Source organism: Oncorhynchus gorbuscha, unplaced genomic scaffold (assembly GCF_021184085.1).
Source record: "Oncorhynchus gorbuscha isolate QuinsamMale2020 ecotype Even-year unplaced genomic scaffold, OgorEven_v1.0 Un_scaffold_729, whole genome shotgun sequence".
NCBI lineage: Eukaryota > Metazoa > Chordata > Actinopteri > Salmoniformes > Salmonidae > Oncorhynchus > Oncorhynchus gorbuscha.
Window position 1 is genome coordinate 347,490 of NW_025745783.1, and position 16,431 is coordinate 363,920.

Genomic DNA, 16,431 nt, shown 5'->3' on the forward strand with positions numbered 1-16,431 from the left:
CTTCTCCACTGCCGATGTGAGGCAGCTCCACCATGTCCTTGGGTGTCGTTGTGATCCCCAGTGCCGGATCCCCTGTTGCATGTGTCCATGCCTCTTTCCTTGCAGGGCGGGACGGGGGGGAGTTATGGACTGAGGTTGAGGAGAGAGAGGGAGAGACCGACCTTCGTTCCCCAGAGTCGGAGCTCGAACACTGTGGTGGTATCTGGCTCTGCCCCTTATCTGGAGGAGCTGTCCTTTCTACTTGGATCTTACTGACATTCTCACTGTCCAACATAGCTGCCCTCACTGTTCTCCCCTTCTGTAGAGAGACACGATGGAGAGACAGAGAGAGAGGATGAGAGAGGTGGAGAGAGAGAGAGAGGGGAGATGGAGAGAAGAGAGACAGAGAGAGGTTGAGAGAGAGGGGAGAGAGGTGGAGAGAGAGAGGGTGAGAGAGCGAGGATGAGAGAGACGGGAGAGGGAGAGACAGAGAGAGGGTGAGAGGTGGAGAGGGAGAGGGGAGAGACAGAGAGAGGGTGAGAGGTGGAGAGAGACAGAGGGGGATGGAAGAGAGGCAGAGAGGGTGAGAGGAGGGGAGAGAGAGAGGTTTGAGACTGACTAAGATAATATCAATACATCTACCATGAAATGCCCCTAAGGTATGCCAATCTAGGGACAGGTAAGACAAGTAAGTTAGTTCTTGTGGCTGAGGGACTCACCTGAGTGAAGGAAAAGGCGGGGTTCTGTGGGCCGTTGGTAATGGTCTGGAAACACTGTCTGTAGTACTGAGCCCACATATCCGCCAACTGACAGACAGACAGACAGACAGGCAGGCAGGCAGGCAGACACAGGCAGACAGACAGATAGGAAGACAGACAGACAGACAGACGGACGGACGGACGGACGGACGGACGGACGGACGGACGGACGGACGGACGGACGGACGGACGGACAGAAAGACAGACGGACACACAGATAGGAAGACAGATAGACAGACGGACACACAGATAGGAAGACAGATAGACAGAAAGACGGACACACAGATAGGAAGACAGATAGACAGACACACAGACAGGAAGACAGACAGACAGACGGACACAGATAGGAAGACAGATAGACAGACGGACACACAGATAGGAAGACAGATAGACAGACGGACACACAGATAGGAAGACAGATAGACAGACGGACACACAGATAGGAAGACAGATAGACAGACGGACACACAGATAGGAAGACAGATAGACAGACGGACACACAGATAGGAAGACAGATAGACAGACGGACACACAGATAGGAAGACAGACAGGCAGGCAGGCAGAAAGACAGACACACAGATAGGAAGACAGATAGACAGGCAGGCAGAAAGGCAGACAGACACACAGATAGGAAGACAGATAGACAGGCAGGCAGGCAGATAGGAAGACAGGCAGAAAGACAGACAGACACACAGATAGGAAGACAGACAGACAGACAGACAGACAGACAGACAGACAGACAGACAGACAGACGCAGGCACAGACAGACAGACAGACAGACAGACAGACAGACAGACAGACAGACAGACAGACAGACAGACAGACAGACAGACAGACAGACAGACAGACAGACAGACAGACAGACAGACAGACAGACAGACAGACAGACAGACAGACAGACAGACAGACAAGGACAAAGGAGGATAAACCCATGTGACTTGGAGCTCTGCTGGGAGTTTACCTCAGATTGAGATGAGTGAATTCTGCTTTGCTACTAAAATCATTCTGCCTGTGGATACAGAGAACCTTAACACAGTAATTGAACATCAACAGGCCAGAGGATAAACCCATGTGACTTGGAGCTCTGCTAGGAGTTTACCTCAGATTGAGATGAGTGAATTCTGCTTTGCTACTAAAATCATAATAAACACTGACAATTAAAATATTGTGTTATTGTTATGCTGATGATTAATAATACATTTTATAAAATAGGGGGGGGTACACCAAAAGGTTATTTGAGGATACTTTAAAAGGAGTTACTTGAAGAACCCTTTTAGAGGGTTCTTCAATGAACTTGGGCTCCCCCACAGTTTCAATTTGAAGAATCCCTAAAGGATACTCCAGGAGCCCTTTCCTTTTAGAGCGTATGGTATTAGTATACAAGTGGAAAGTGTTGGTGTGTGTGTGAGAGAGAGAGAGGGAGAGACAGAGCGAGTTAGTTGTACCTTCTGATGTGTGGTGCAAGACGGCTCTGCATGCAGCCTGAACAGCCTGAGGTGTCGATCACTGGGGGGCTTGTAGTCAGCCCCATAGGTGCTTTACTGCCCCACTCTGGCCTGAGGGCCCCGAGACTGGAGGAGAGAAGAGTGGAGAGATGGATGAACCCTCACCTTTAACCAACCAAGAGCATCAGTGAAAAGTTTTCATTCTAGTAAACATTATGAGACAATCTCATTAATGACCTATTCTTACTAGTTGAATAGCCTAATGTTTATGTTATTGAAATGATCAAATATGGCAATGATAAACCCGTACTAGACATACCTGAATGTGCCTTAAAGAGTGCATTCAATTGCTCTTTGTTCCCTGATATTTAAGATGGTCATTCGTCAAGGATAAATCGGGGTCAAGCCTAGCAAAACTAAAACAGGCTACGTGAGACAGTGGCTAAATGTGTGTTGGAAAACCCATAATAGTCTATGTTCCATAGAACGTTGGAACGTTTGAGGCAACATAATATACTTCTATCGATTCCTTAGTTACGCAGCGATATCATAAATAGGGCGATGTCACAGCGTCCCAAAATAATATTCGTAGCCGTTCTAAAAACATTGGTCATAAATGAAAGAACAATGAACAATTCAAACATCGTAATAAAATCAACCATGAATGGGCGGTTTCACTTCCTTCAGTCTTCACAATACACGTCTTATTCACTGTATGGTTCTCTGTGTAGGCAATTGTTCATTGTATGACATCACAAGGGTTGGTCTTTTGTCGATTCAGGTAGTTAGAGGAACGTGCATTAACCCCCTGGACCAGACGTAGTAGCCTGGGGCGGTGAGAAAGGTGTGGACGCGGTCATAATTTCACCATAGGTTTAGCCTCTGACGTAACGAAAGAAAAACACACCTACATTTGTCAGGGGGAGAGTTTTGACGGTACTGAAATCACAAGTGTAGGATTGGGATACCGTAAACTAACATATATCACAGTCAAATCCAAGTTATCGGTTAAAGTTCAGTTGAATGCCGAGAGACGCTTTGAACATAATGGACACTCATGTGAAAGCAGGACAAGTTTACCTTCAACACAGAAATGTAGGAAAGGTAAGCACGTAACTTTATTTAACTTTATTTAGCTCACTTAATTGTACACATCCTGGTACCTTATCTAGCTTGTTTTTGTGGAATGACAATAAAAGTCAATTGGAACATATTGTATTTATTTAGATTTTGAATGCAGCTTTATAACAGTCTTGTAATGTACGTTTTTATTTTGTTTATTTCGAGTGTTTTGATATTGGCTATTGCTGTTATCATGTAAACTCCCACCCCCTTGTTTACTCTATGTACTGTGTATGACAGCCATCTAATCCCTCTACCAATTCCACTTGACATTTTAAAGTATATGATTGCAGTATACGAGGACATTTACTGTAGCCGACATGTTGAAGTCTTTTTTGCAGAGACAGGCTACGTTGGTAATGATGCGTGTGTAAAGGTGTGAGGGGAACGGATCCTCACATGCGTGCCCAGACACAGTACTGCTTACAGTTTCCTCATGCACATTCCAACACATGTGTCCCAAATGGCACCCTATTCCCTTTTCAGTGTACTACTTTTGACCAGGACTCACAGGATCTCTGGTCAAAACTAGTGCACTATGTAGGGGATAGGGTGCCATTTGGGATGTAATTTTAAACATGGCTAGGCACACGTAAAACAACGCATACTGTACCTGAGCACACATACCTCATCTACCACTGCACCTTTATTTAAAAATAGGCAGATGTGCTGGAGAAAGTGTGGGGGGGTGATATTCTGAGTCTGTCATTTGACTAATGTGTTGTGGGCGAAATGGGAAAACTAGATACTCACTTTTTTTTAAATTTATTTTTCTCACCCACAAATTTTTCTCCCATTCTCTTGGCCTTTCTCTTTTTCTCCCCATTATTTCTGTCTTCCCTCTCTTCCCTCATCCCCTTTCTTCCCTCCCTCCGCCCTCCCTCCAGAAGTGGAAGCAGCATTGGCTGACTCTCTACCCCTCCAGCCGCTGCGGTGTAGCCAGGCTAGAGCGCCAGGAAGTGGGGGAGGAGAGCGGGCCGGTCCCTCTGGGGTCTGGAAGCACCAGGACAAAGTTAAGGAGAAGAGGGTGATCCGCCTGTCAGAGGTCAACCTTACTGCTGTACTTGTCTTCCTTACTAGCACTGACTTTGATTAGCTGCATTATTGAGGATTTATTTTTTACTGGCACTGACTGTTATACAGTATGTGGTTGTCTTACCTAACTTAGTTGAATGCACTATAATTGGCTCAGGATATGGACAAGCCTAAGGCCCTGCGAGAAACTAGCGTCCTGTCCAGAGGGCATACTTTTACATCAAACTGGCTCATGCTACAGAAACAAGAGATAGGCCCCTGCTCCTATGAGCTGTTAGATCGGGGTAAGGCTTGTGCAAGCTCTATCTCTTTAATGCTGAGTGCCAAGCAGAGACGCACCAAGTCACATTTTTTACAGTCTCTGGATAAGAGTGTCTGCTAATGGAGTAAAATGTAAATGTAGGTGATCAGGGTCCTGAGGCTGCCCCCACACGCTGAGGCCTGCCCCAAAGACAACATGGCCGCCTTCTGTGTGGAGACCGACGGCAGGAGGTACGTCTTCGCAGCGGATAAGGACGACTGCGTGGAGTGGGTGGAGAGGATGTGTGACCTCGCCTTCCAGGTGAGAATAGCAGCTTCTGTTGTTGTCTTGTGACTGTTATGGATCAGTCTCAATTCAACATTTTGACAGTTACAGATCGAAGTAGAATTATACTTTATTAGCATTCAACAACGCTGAATTAGGAATTTGTCTCGGTATTGGTACAAGGCTAACAGCTAACGCCATTATTCACTGGTCTCTTTATCATTAAACTCTTTCATCACCAAACGGTTATTATATAGAGGATGTGTAGACTCTTAGAAAATAGGTTGTAAAATGGCTCTTCTGCTGACCCCATAGGAGAAACCTGTTTTGTTCCCTGTATAAACCTCTGTAGAAAGGGTTCTACATGGAAGCCAAAAGGGTTCTCCTTTGGGGACAGCCGAAGAACCCTTTTAAGGTTCTAGATGGCACCTTTTTTCTAAGAGTGTAGGAATCTGTGAGGACAGTTCTCTCTGTCTAATGTAAATACATGTCTTGTCTCCCAGGGAGGCTCCACTGGTCAGCAGCCGCAAATTCAGATGGAGGACAACCAGATCTACGTCTCCAGGGAGGAAGGTGAGAAGCACATCAGATATCCTAGTGGCCACACAAAACTATAGTCTTAACAGCCATTCTTCTGTCTGTTTAATGTCTAATGGGCGTATGATTACTGCTGTCTTGGAACAGGTTCTTCTTTTTCAATGATATTACTACGAACAAAGGAAAGATAAACACAAAATATAAAACCAGAAATAGAAATGAACACCGTCCATAGTGCTTCGGTCATGACCGCCACTCTCCCTTCTCTCTCCCCTCAGTTAGTGAGTTCAGGGTGGGTGTGAAGCAGACGGATGCAGCGATGCGCTGCGGCCTCCAGGGGAGTACTATTGGCTGCAAGTGGCCCAGGAGGGGTTGGTCCTTAAGGAGGCGGAGACCAGGAAGAGTTTGCAGGACTGGCCCTATCGGCTGATACGACGCTATGGCAGAGACAAGGTCAGTAGAACCATGGAATTTAGAATCTCATTGAGCCATAGAATTAGATTCCTAATCTGTTACTAGTTTTAATCTAATGCTACTCTCTAGTGTCTAATTTCAAGGCCGTCACAGTACGGTACTATGGCAGAGACAAGGTCAGTAGAACCATGGAATTTAGAATCTCATTGAGCCATAGAATTAGATTCCTAATCTGTTACTAGTTTTAATCTAATGCTACTCTCTAGTGTCTAATTTCAAGGCCGTCACAGTACGGTACTATGGCAGAGACAAGGTCAGTAGAACCATGGAATTTAGAATCTCATTGAGCCATAGAATTAGATTCCTAATCTGTTACTAGTTTTAATCTAATGCTACTCTCTAGTGTCTAATTTCAAGGCCGTCACAGTACGGTACTATGCTGCTCTACAAAGGCAAAACGCAGTAACTACATCATTTTTTTGACTGCAAATTCAGACTTAAGTCTTTTTCTCTCTAAAAAGACAGCAATTTCTGGTACTTCATGATATGCTCTGATCAACTGTTCTTGTGTCAGGAAAGTAAATCCCACACTAATCAGATAATATACCTGGCCATTACAACAGAGTTACTGTGTTTGGCCTTTTTAGGGCAGTGTGGCTCCAAAAAAGGATGTGTCTTAAGGATCATTGTAGGGTCATCAGTGTCCAATCAAGAAGGTCGCAGGTTATAATACGTTTGGTGCCCACATTCAATTGTGCAATTTTCCAGTGAACACCTGTGGGAATTGTATCCTCTTGGTTCTCCCACAGTTGACGTTCAACATCGAGGCGGGCCGGCGCTGTGACTCTGGACCCGGAACCTTCACCTTTGAGACGTGCCAAGCTGACGACATCTTCAGCCTCATCGAGGCCGCCATACGGAACAGAAGGCCGTCGCCGGGGACGAATGTGAGGGCGACACTGTGGTTGCTAACCATAGCCCTAATATGCCTCGTGCTCGCTCCCCACTGCCCAAACTGCCAGATAGTGCAACCATTTTGGAGGGCAGCTACAGTTTTAAACCAGTATTTTCAAATGCTATTGGCTCAGAGCAGTGTTTGTACTCACAGCCGCCTAATTTGATTGGCTCTGAGGAGTGTCCGTACTCTGAGCCAGCAGACAGTATTAAACCCAAAGCCCCAGCCTCAACTCCTATCTGACGCCCCCAACAGCCTCCACCCTCACCCCCTCTATCCCTCTACACCCCGCAATCACCATGTCAACCGAACGGAACCAGTGTACGCCGACCCAGCAGACATCCTCTCACTCACACCCCCGAGATCTACACCACCACCACCCCCGCCCACTTCCTCTTCCTGCTCTTATCACCACGACAACAAGCCAGAGCCGGTCTACTCCGAGGTGTACGACCGTGCGAGTCCTCTACCTGATAAGACTCAACAACAGAAACAGAGCCGGGACCAGCGGGGGCAGGAACCTGGCAAAGAGGAACCCATCTATAGTGAGCCTTGTGTGGGGACCCCAGCCAAGGGCCCCAACACTGACCCGTTCGCCCACCTTTACAGCCAGGTCTGCAAGCCAGGCTCTTCATCACCATCATCATCATCCCCCCCTTCCTCACTGGCCTCCTCTTCCTCCTCATCATCATCGTCGTTGACCATTACCAGGACCTTGGCTACCAGGAGGCCCACTGCTGGACGCCAGTCACCAGAGGTCATCTATGAAAACATGGGGTTCATTTAGGATCCTCTGTTGTGTCTGAAATGGCCCTTTAAGGTTCACTACTTCTGATCTGCGCCCAGAAGGAGATATTCAGACCAATACACACAAATTCACTCATTTCACAATGTTATTGTCTACTTACTTTATTTATTGAACTTGTTTTCACATACAGAATCATTGTTTTTTCTTATGATGTAATACCTTTTGTATAACGTGTTATGAATATCAATATTGCACACCAGTGTAATGGACATGGGAGAGGGAGAAAAGAGCCACAGAGATCTTCCTTAAGTCTGTCAGTGGTCGATGTAAATGTTTTCAAACAGTGTTAGCCGCCTCCTCCCCAACAGAAACCAATGACTTCCGGCTCAGTCTCACATCCTTTTCCTTATTTACTTTGTTTTACTGATGTGATTCAATAAAACAATAATGGGTGTGTATCCAGTAACTCTCCTTCCACTATTTGTTTTGTGCATTGATAGTTTTTTTGTGTTTTTTAAATTGTGCCCCTCCAATAAATCAGACTACTGTTCAGTTCAATGCTGTTTACCTGGGAATATGTGAATGTTAATAGGCCTACTACTGTATATTTCAGGCTCCTCTGTGGTTGTGGGCGTGTATTGACGTTTGATTTAGAGAGATTTGAACGCTTCCTGGTTTAACACGTTGTAATAGTTATATTACATACTGTACTGTACCTCACCAGGAGGCGAAGTAGCCTATTATACCGTGTTAGAAATAGCACCAAATCGGACACCGAATAGGTAGGTGAGAATAAAAAAATACGCCGTATTTTGATACACTTGAACCGTACTTTTTTGTTTTCTTGGTTTCTGTAGGCGCTTCGTTCCCCCCTGTCCTCCACTTTTGACAGAACGCCCCGAGCGCACTTTTAATGATGCGTAACTGACGCGCGGTCATCAACGGACATTCTTCCTGATGTCACTTCTCAACATGCGGACCACCTGTTTTATGGCCGTGATCTTGTGGCTCACAACTGGTTCATCTCGTTGTCAAACACCAATTCCCAATGTTCACGGAGGTGAGTACAGTACAGTTGGACAAACGGCCTCTCTCTCGCTCTACATACAAAATGTATAGCAATAAAATGTATAGCAATTCCTAATGGATACGGTAACGTTATGGAGGCTACAATCAAATTAGTCATAGCAATGCAAATGATGTTGCCTAGCAAACAAGTAGATTTGTAAGAAGTCTATTATCAGCACCCAGTGTGGTTTTGGTAGCGTGATTTATTAATCTGGGAGTGGAGAGGTTAATTACTTAATTCAACATTTAACCAGATGGGAAGGATGGAGGCATAAAATGACTGAAGACAGGCGTGTCATTTCACTGCTGTTTTCACTAAGTACCTGGAATAATGCAGAGTGAGTATAGACTGGGGTTACAGTGTTATCCTAGTTTTGCCTGCTTTCATGGATACAGAGAATATGGTGGATTAAAGATGCCCCACTCTTTGTGTGTGTGTGTGTGTTAACACACAAATGCAACAAGGAGCAGTTTACGGACACATATTGAGCCTATGTCACGGACTAAATAGCAAACGCAAAGGAGAGTTTAGCCCCACAATTGTCTACCTAAATCAGCATTGAGTGACTGGTGAGTAGGGGTTTATTTATTATGCTGATTCTGTTGCAAAACATTTCTTAAACGGAATGAAATGGGGATGGACCTAAATGAATTTGTCCAATAGAAACCATTTTTTGTTTGTACTAATTATTGCACCCCAGCTCTGGGTAGCAGCCGACAAACCACAAGAGTATTTCTCAGTAGAGGAAGTGACACAATTACTGATGCTTAGAAATGGTTCCGTAAAAGTCCCTGTAAGTCAGTCTCATCCTTTGCACATTCACTCAAAGGTCAAAGGCAAATAAATGGGGCGGAGCAGGAGAGTCTATATATTACGGAGCCCTGGTCCAAAGTAGTGCACTGTAGGAAATAGCCATTTGGGGCACATCCCTAATGTTATGTCCTGTTCTCCTCAGGGTTAGGTGCAGTTCTGGGGGTGTCCAACGCCAGCGTCCTCCTGCAAGACCCCAGCTCTGAGACACTCTACCTGGGAGCCAGAGGCTCCATTCTGGCACTGCACACCTCCAACCTCACCTGGAAACACCCATCAGTGAGAGAGAAAGGGAGAGACAGAGATGGGGGAGGGACAAGGGACAAGGACATAAGAGGACGGAGGGAGGGAGAGGGAGATAAGAGAGCGGAGGGAGGGAGGGACAGAGATAAGAGGGGGAGGGACAGGGAGATGGGGGGAGGGACAGGGAGATGGGAGGGAGGAAGGAGGGAAGAGGGCAGAGGGAGGGACAGGGAGATAAGAGGGGGAGGGAGGGACAGGGAGATAAGAGGGCGGAGGGAGGGACAGGGAGATAAGAGGGGGAGGGAGGGACAGGGAGATAAGAGGGTGGGGGAGGGACAGGGAGATAAGAGGCGGAGGGAGGGACAGGGGGAGGGCAGAGGAGGGACAGGGAGATGGGGGGGGGAGGGACAGGGAGATGGGAGGGGAGGGAAGGAGGGACAGAGAGATAAGAGGGCAGAGGGAGGGACAGGGAGATAAGAGGGACAGGGAGATAAGAGGGCGGAGGGAGGGACAGGGAGATAAGAGGGCGGAGGGAGGGACAGGGAGATAAGAGGGTGGAGGGAGGGACAGGGAGATAAGAGGGGTGGAGGGAGGGACAGGGAGATAAGAGGGACAGGGAGATGGGGAGGGACAGGGAGATAAGAGGGACAGAGGGAGGGCAGAGGGAGGGACAGGGAGATAAGAGGGCGGAGGGAGGGACAGGGTGGAGGGAGGGACAAGAGGGGCGGAGGGAGGGACAGGGAGATAAGAGGGCAGAAGAGGGAGATGGGGGGAGGGACAGGGAGATGGGAGGGAGGGAGGGACAGAGGAGATAGGGAGGGACAGGGAGATAAGAGGGGCGGAGGGAGGGACAGGGAGATAAGAGGGCGGAGGGAGGGACAGGGAGATAAGAGGGTGGAGGGAGGGACAGGGAGATAAGAGGGTGGAGGGAGGGACAGGGAGATAGGGTGGAGGGAGGGACAGGGAGATAAGAGGGGCGGAGGGAGGGACAGGGAGATAAGAGGGCGGAGAGAGGGACAGGGAGATAAGAGGGCGGAGGGAGGGAGATAAGAGGGCGGAGGGAGGACAGGGAGATAAGAGGGCGGAGGGAGGGACAGGGAGATAAGAGGGGGCGGGAGAGGGACAGGGAGATAAGAGGGCGGAGAGAGGGACAGGGAGATAAGAGGAGAGAGGGACAGGGAGATAAGAGGGGGAGGGAGGGACAGGGAGATAAGAGGGTGGAGGGAGGGACAGGAGATAAGAGGGGCGGAGGGAGGGACAGGGAGATAAGAGGTGGAGGGAGGGAGGGAAGGAGGGACAGGGGGTGAGGGGGGAGGGACAGGGAGATGGGAGGGAGGGAAGGAGGGACAGGGAGATAAGAGAAGGAGGTACAGAGAGATGGGAGGACAGAGAGATGGGAGGGGGAGACTTCTTCACTTGACTGTCTGTGTGTGCACGGTTATCTGTGCATATTTCCACTCTTGATCTTAGCTAACTGGCAGTGAAACGAGTGTGTATATATTTTGGTGTGTTCATGATGGGAGTATTCATGAACACAAAACCATAGAAAAACCTACGTCTTACCTGGGACAAACACACTATGCCAGACATTGATTAAACCTAGTCCTGGACAACTTTCTCAATAGAGATTCTCCACTGACACTGCTTTTTAGTCCAGTACTGGGCTCAACCTGTTTAACTGTGGGATGTAACTGTATGTGTTTGTGTGTTCTCTCTTTGACTTCTGTCTCTGCAGATTAAGTGGGAGGCAACAGAAGAGGAGAGGAAGTCCTGTATGGGTAAAGGCAAGAGAGTGGTGAGCAACGTGGGGTGCTCTTGATCTGTGTTTTAAGTGGCACGAAAACTGTGTGTCTGGGTGTGTGTGTGCGTGTCTGTGTGTGTCTGTGTGTGTGTGTGTGTCTGTGTGCTGCTCTGTAGTGTATGCGTGGTTAAAGGTGTCGGTGAGATGCCATGCTTCACACCCATCACCTTTGCCTTTTGTCATACTCACCTATGGCATGATGTATGATACCGTTACCATAACGATTGCTTTACTGACTCTTCAGCTTCCTGTCAACAACACATCACATCCTGTATGTTTGGCTTTCAGATGACTTTTCACTTTGTATCTGGTCATCTTCAAAGACTGATAAACAGAAGCATGACTTACCTTAAATAGTCCGGGAGTTAGAGTTCTTCACTACCATTTATTCAATGGGAGTCATATGAAAACCAACCTTGGCCTGTACACATTGTGTTCCTGCCACCTGAGTTGAGAAACCCTGCATTGTACTTCTGATTATAACCATATTTTATTGATCTGTTTAGAGCCAGGTTCTCCTGATCTAGGATCATGTTATCTACCCCAAATCCTAACCTTAGCCATTATGGTAAGGAATGTAAACTGACCTGAGATCTGTGTCTAGAGGCAACTTTATCCTGCTCTGTTATGGCCCTGTTGTAAGAAGGAGTTGCCAAATGCACTTCAGCCTAGCTTAAACTAAAAGGCAATCAGGGACTTGAAAATCCCCAAAATATTCCTTATCCCAGGGCACTTGAACTGTTTCCGCATATCATATCAAATCAAATCAAAATTATTTATATAGCCCTTCTTACATCAGCTGATATCTCAAAGTGCTGTACAGAAACCCAGCCTAAAACCCCAAACAGCAAGCAATGCAGGTGTAGAAGCACAGTGGCTAGGAAAACTCCCTAGAAAGGCCAAAACCAAGGATGAAACCGAGAGAGGCTATGAGGGGTGGTCAGCCCTCTTCTGGCTGTGCCGGGTGGAGATTATAACAGAACATGGCCAAGATGTTCAAATGTTCATAAATGACCAGCATGGTCAAATAATAATAATCACAGTAGTTGTCGAGGGTGCAGCAAGTCAGCACATCAGGAGTTAATGTCAGTTGGCTTTTCATAGCCGATCATTAAGAGTATCTCTACCACTCCTGCTGTCTCTAGAGAGTTGAAAACAGCAGGTCTGGGACAGGTAGCACGTCCAGTGAACAGGTCAGGGTTCCATAGCCGCAGGCAGAACAGTTGAAACTGGAGCAGCAGCACGGCCAGGTGGACTGGGGACAGCAAGGAGTCATCATGCCAGGTAGTCCTGAGGCATGGTCCGAGGGCTCAGGTCCTCCGAGAGAAAGAAAGAAAGAGAGAATTGGAGAGAGCATACTTAAATTCACACAGGACACCGGATAAGACAGGAGAAGTACTCCAGATATAACAGACTGACCCTAGCCCCCGACACATAAACTACTGCAGCATAAATACTGGAGGCTGAGACAGGAGGGGTCTGGAGACACTGTGGCCCCATCCGATGATACCCCCGGACAGGGCCAAACAGGCAGGATATAACCCCACCCACTTTGCCAAAGCACAGCCCCCACACCACTAGAGGAATATCTTCAACCACCAATTTACCATCCTGAGACAAGGCTGAGTATAGCCCACAAAGATCTCCGCCACGGCACAACCCAAGGGGGGGCGCCAACCCAGACAGGAAGATCACGTCAGTGACTCTACCCACTCAAGTGATGCACCCCTCCTAGGGACGGCATGGAAGAGCACCAGTAAGTCAGTGACTCAGGCTCTGTAATAGGGTTTGAGGCAGAGAATCCCAGTGGAGAGAGGGGAACCAACCAGCCAGAGACAGCAAGGGTGGTTCTTTGCTCCATAGATCGTAAAGAATTAGAGATACAAACAGGCTTCTGTTTTCCCCCTCTGCTAATCTTAAATGGCACCCTAGTCCCCTATTCAGTGCACCACTTTTGACCAGGGCCTATAGGGAGAATAGGATGCCGTTTGAGACATGTTTCTTTGTCTCCCTCTACAGGATGACTGTTATAACTACATCTGTCTGCTGGAGGTTCTGAAGGATCTACGTCTGTGGCTCCTACGCCTACAATCCCAAGTGTGCTTTCATAGTCAGTCACGTTGTCTCTCTGTCTCTTCTCATACTCTACACCTATATTATCATTATTATTATTATACTCTACACCTATATTATCATTATTATTATTATACTAGACACCTATATTATCATTATTATTATTATACTCTACACCTATATTTTCATTACTATTATGATACTCTACACCTATATTATTATTATACTCTACACCTATATTATCATTATTATTATTATACTCTACACCTATATTATCATTATTATTATTATACTCTACACCTATATTTTCATTACTATTATGATACTCTACACCTATATTATTATTATACTCTACACCTATATTATCATTATTATTATTATACTCTACACCTATATTATCATTATTATTATTATACTCTACACCTATATTATCATTATTATTATTATACTCTACACCTATATTTTCATTACTATTATGATACTCTACACCTATATTATTATTATACTCTACACCTATATTATCATTATTATTATTATACTCTACACCTATATTATCATTATTATTATTATACTAGACACCTATATTATCATTATTATTATTATACTCTACACCTATATTTTCATTACTATTATGATACTCTACACCTATATTATTATTATATCTATATTATCATTATTATTATTATACTCTACACCTATATTATCATTATTATTATTATACTCTACACCTATATCATTATTATTATTATACTCTACACCTATATTATCATTATTATTATTATACTCTACACCTATATTATCATTATTATTATTATACTCTACACCTATATTATCATTATTATTATTATACTACACCTATATTATCATTATTATTATTATGATACTACACCTATATTATCATTATTATTATTATGATACTCTACACCTATATTATTATTATACTCTACACCTATATTATTATTATACTCTACACCTATATTATCATTATTATTATTATACTCTACACCTATATTATCATTATTATTATTATACTCTACACCTATATTATCATTATTATTATTATACTCTACACCTATATTATTATTATTATTATTATACTCTACACCTATATTATTTTTGTTATTATTACATTCTATACCTATATTATATATATATATATATATATGCCATTTAGCAGACGCTTTTATCCAAAGCGACTTACAGTCATGTGTGCATACATTGTACGTATGGGTGGTCCCGGGAATCGAACCCACTATCCTGGCGTTACAAGCGCCATGCTCTACCAACTGAGCTACAGAAGGACCACATTATAATACTCTACACCTATAATATTATTATACTCTACACCTATAATATTATTATACTCTACACCTATGTTATTATGATACTCTACACCTATAATATTATTATACTCTACACCTATAATATTATTATACTCTACACCTATATTATTATGATACTCTACACCTATATTATTATTATACTCTACACCTATATTATTATTATACTCTACACCTATAATATTATTGTTCTCTACACATATAATATTATTATTATACTCTACACCTATAATATTATTATTGTTCTCTACACCTATATTATTATTATACTCTACACATATATTATTATTATACTACACCTATATTATTATTATATTTACACATATAATAATATTATTATACTCTACACATATAATATTATTATTATACCTACACCTATATTATTATACCTACACCCATATTATTATTATTATTATACTCTACACGTATAATATATTATTATTATACTCTACACATATAATATTATTATTATTCTACACCTATATTATTATACTCTACACCCATATTATTATTATTATTATACTACACGATAATATTATTATACTTTACACCTATATTATTATTATTATACTTACACCTATATTACTATTATTATTATATTTCATACATATAATATTATTATTATACTCTACACCTATATTATTATTATACTCTACACCCATATTACTATTATTATTGATATTCTTTACACTATATTATTATATTTCACGTATGACATATTATACTATACCTACATATTATCATTACATCTACACATATAGATACATATTATATTTATTAATTATATTATCATTGGCCATTATACTCACACTATACACACATTATACTCATACCTGATATTATTTCATATTCTCACTACATTAGTTTATTATTTATATTTCTGGCACATATTATTATTATTATACTTCATACCATAGACACATTATACTCACAACTATATTATTATTTATACTCTACACCTATAATATTATTAGAATTATACTCTACACCTATAATAATATTATTAGAATTATACTCTACACCTATAATAATATTATTATTATTATACTCTACACCTATAATAATATTATTATAATTATACTCTACACCTATAATAATATTATTATAATTATACTCTACACCTATAATAATATTATTATAATTATACTCTACACCTATAATAATATTATTATAATTATACTCTACACCTATAATATTATTATTATTATACTCTACACCTATATTATTATTATTATTATACTCTACACCTATAATATTATTATTATTATACTCTACACCTATATTATCATTATTATTATACTCTACACCTATATTATCATTATTATTATTATACTCTACACCTATATTATCATTATTATTATTATACTCTACACCTATATTATTATTATACTCTACACATATAATATTATTATACTCTACACCTATAATATTATTATTATACTCTACACCTATATTATTATTATACTCTACACCTATAATATTATTATTATACTCTACACCTATATTATTATGATACTCTACACCTATAATATTATTATTATACTCTACACCTATAATATTATTATTATTATGATAC

At 42.8% G+C, this 16,431-nt stretch overlaps 1 protein-coding gene and 1 long non-coding RNA gene across 2 annotated transcripts; one reads left to right on the plus strand and one right to left on the minus strand.

The window, feature by feature from the left end:
* LOC124019943 lies at positions 1 to 2,917 on the minus strand. Its single transcript, XR_006835880.1, has 4 exons — positions 2,502 to 2,917; positions 2,183 to 2,308; positions 699 to 785; positions 1 to 298 (listed from the first exon to the last, which is right to left on the minus strand). It is a non-coding gene; the product is annotated as an uncharacterized LOC124019943 (long non-coding RNA).
* Positions 2,918 to 7,913: 4,996 nt separating this feature from the next.
* Positions 7,914 to 13,556, plus strand: LOC124019941 (semaphorin-4F-like; the record flags this gene model as incomplete). The annotated part of the gene is made up of 5 exons (XM_046335384.1): positions 7,914 to 8,301; positions 8,377 to 8,579; positions 9,544 to 9,677; positions 11,377 to 11,436; positions 13,462 to 13,556. Coding segments are annotated over exons 2-5 (392 nt in total), but the record flags the coding sequence as incomplete, so codon positions are not given.
* Between the last annotated feature and the right edge of the window lie 2,875 nt (positions 13,557 to 16,431).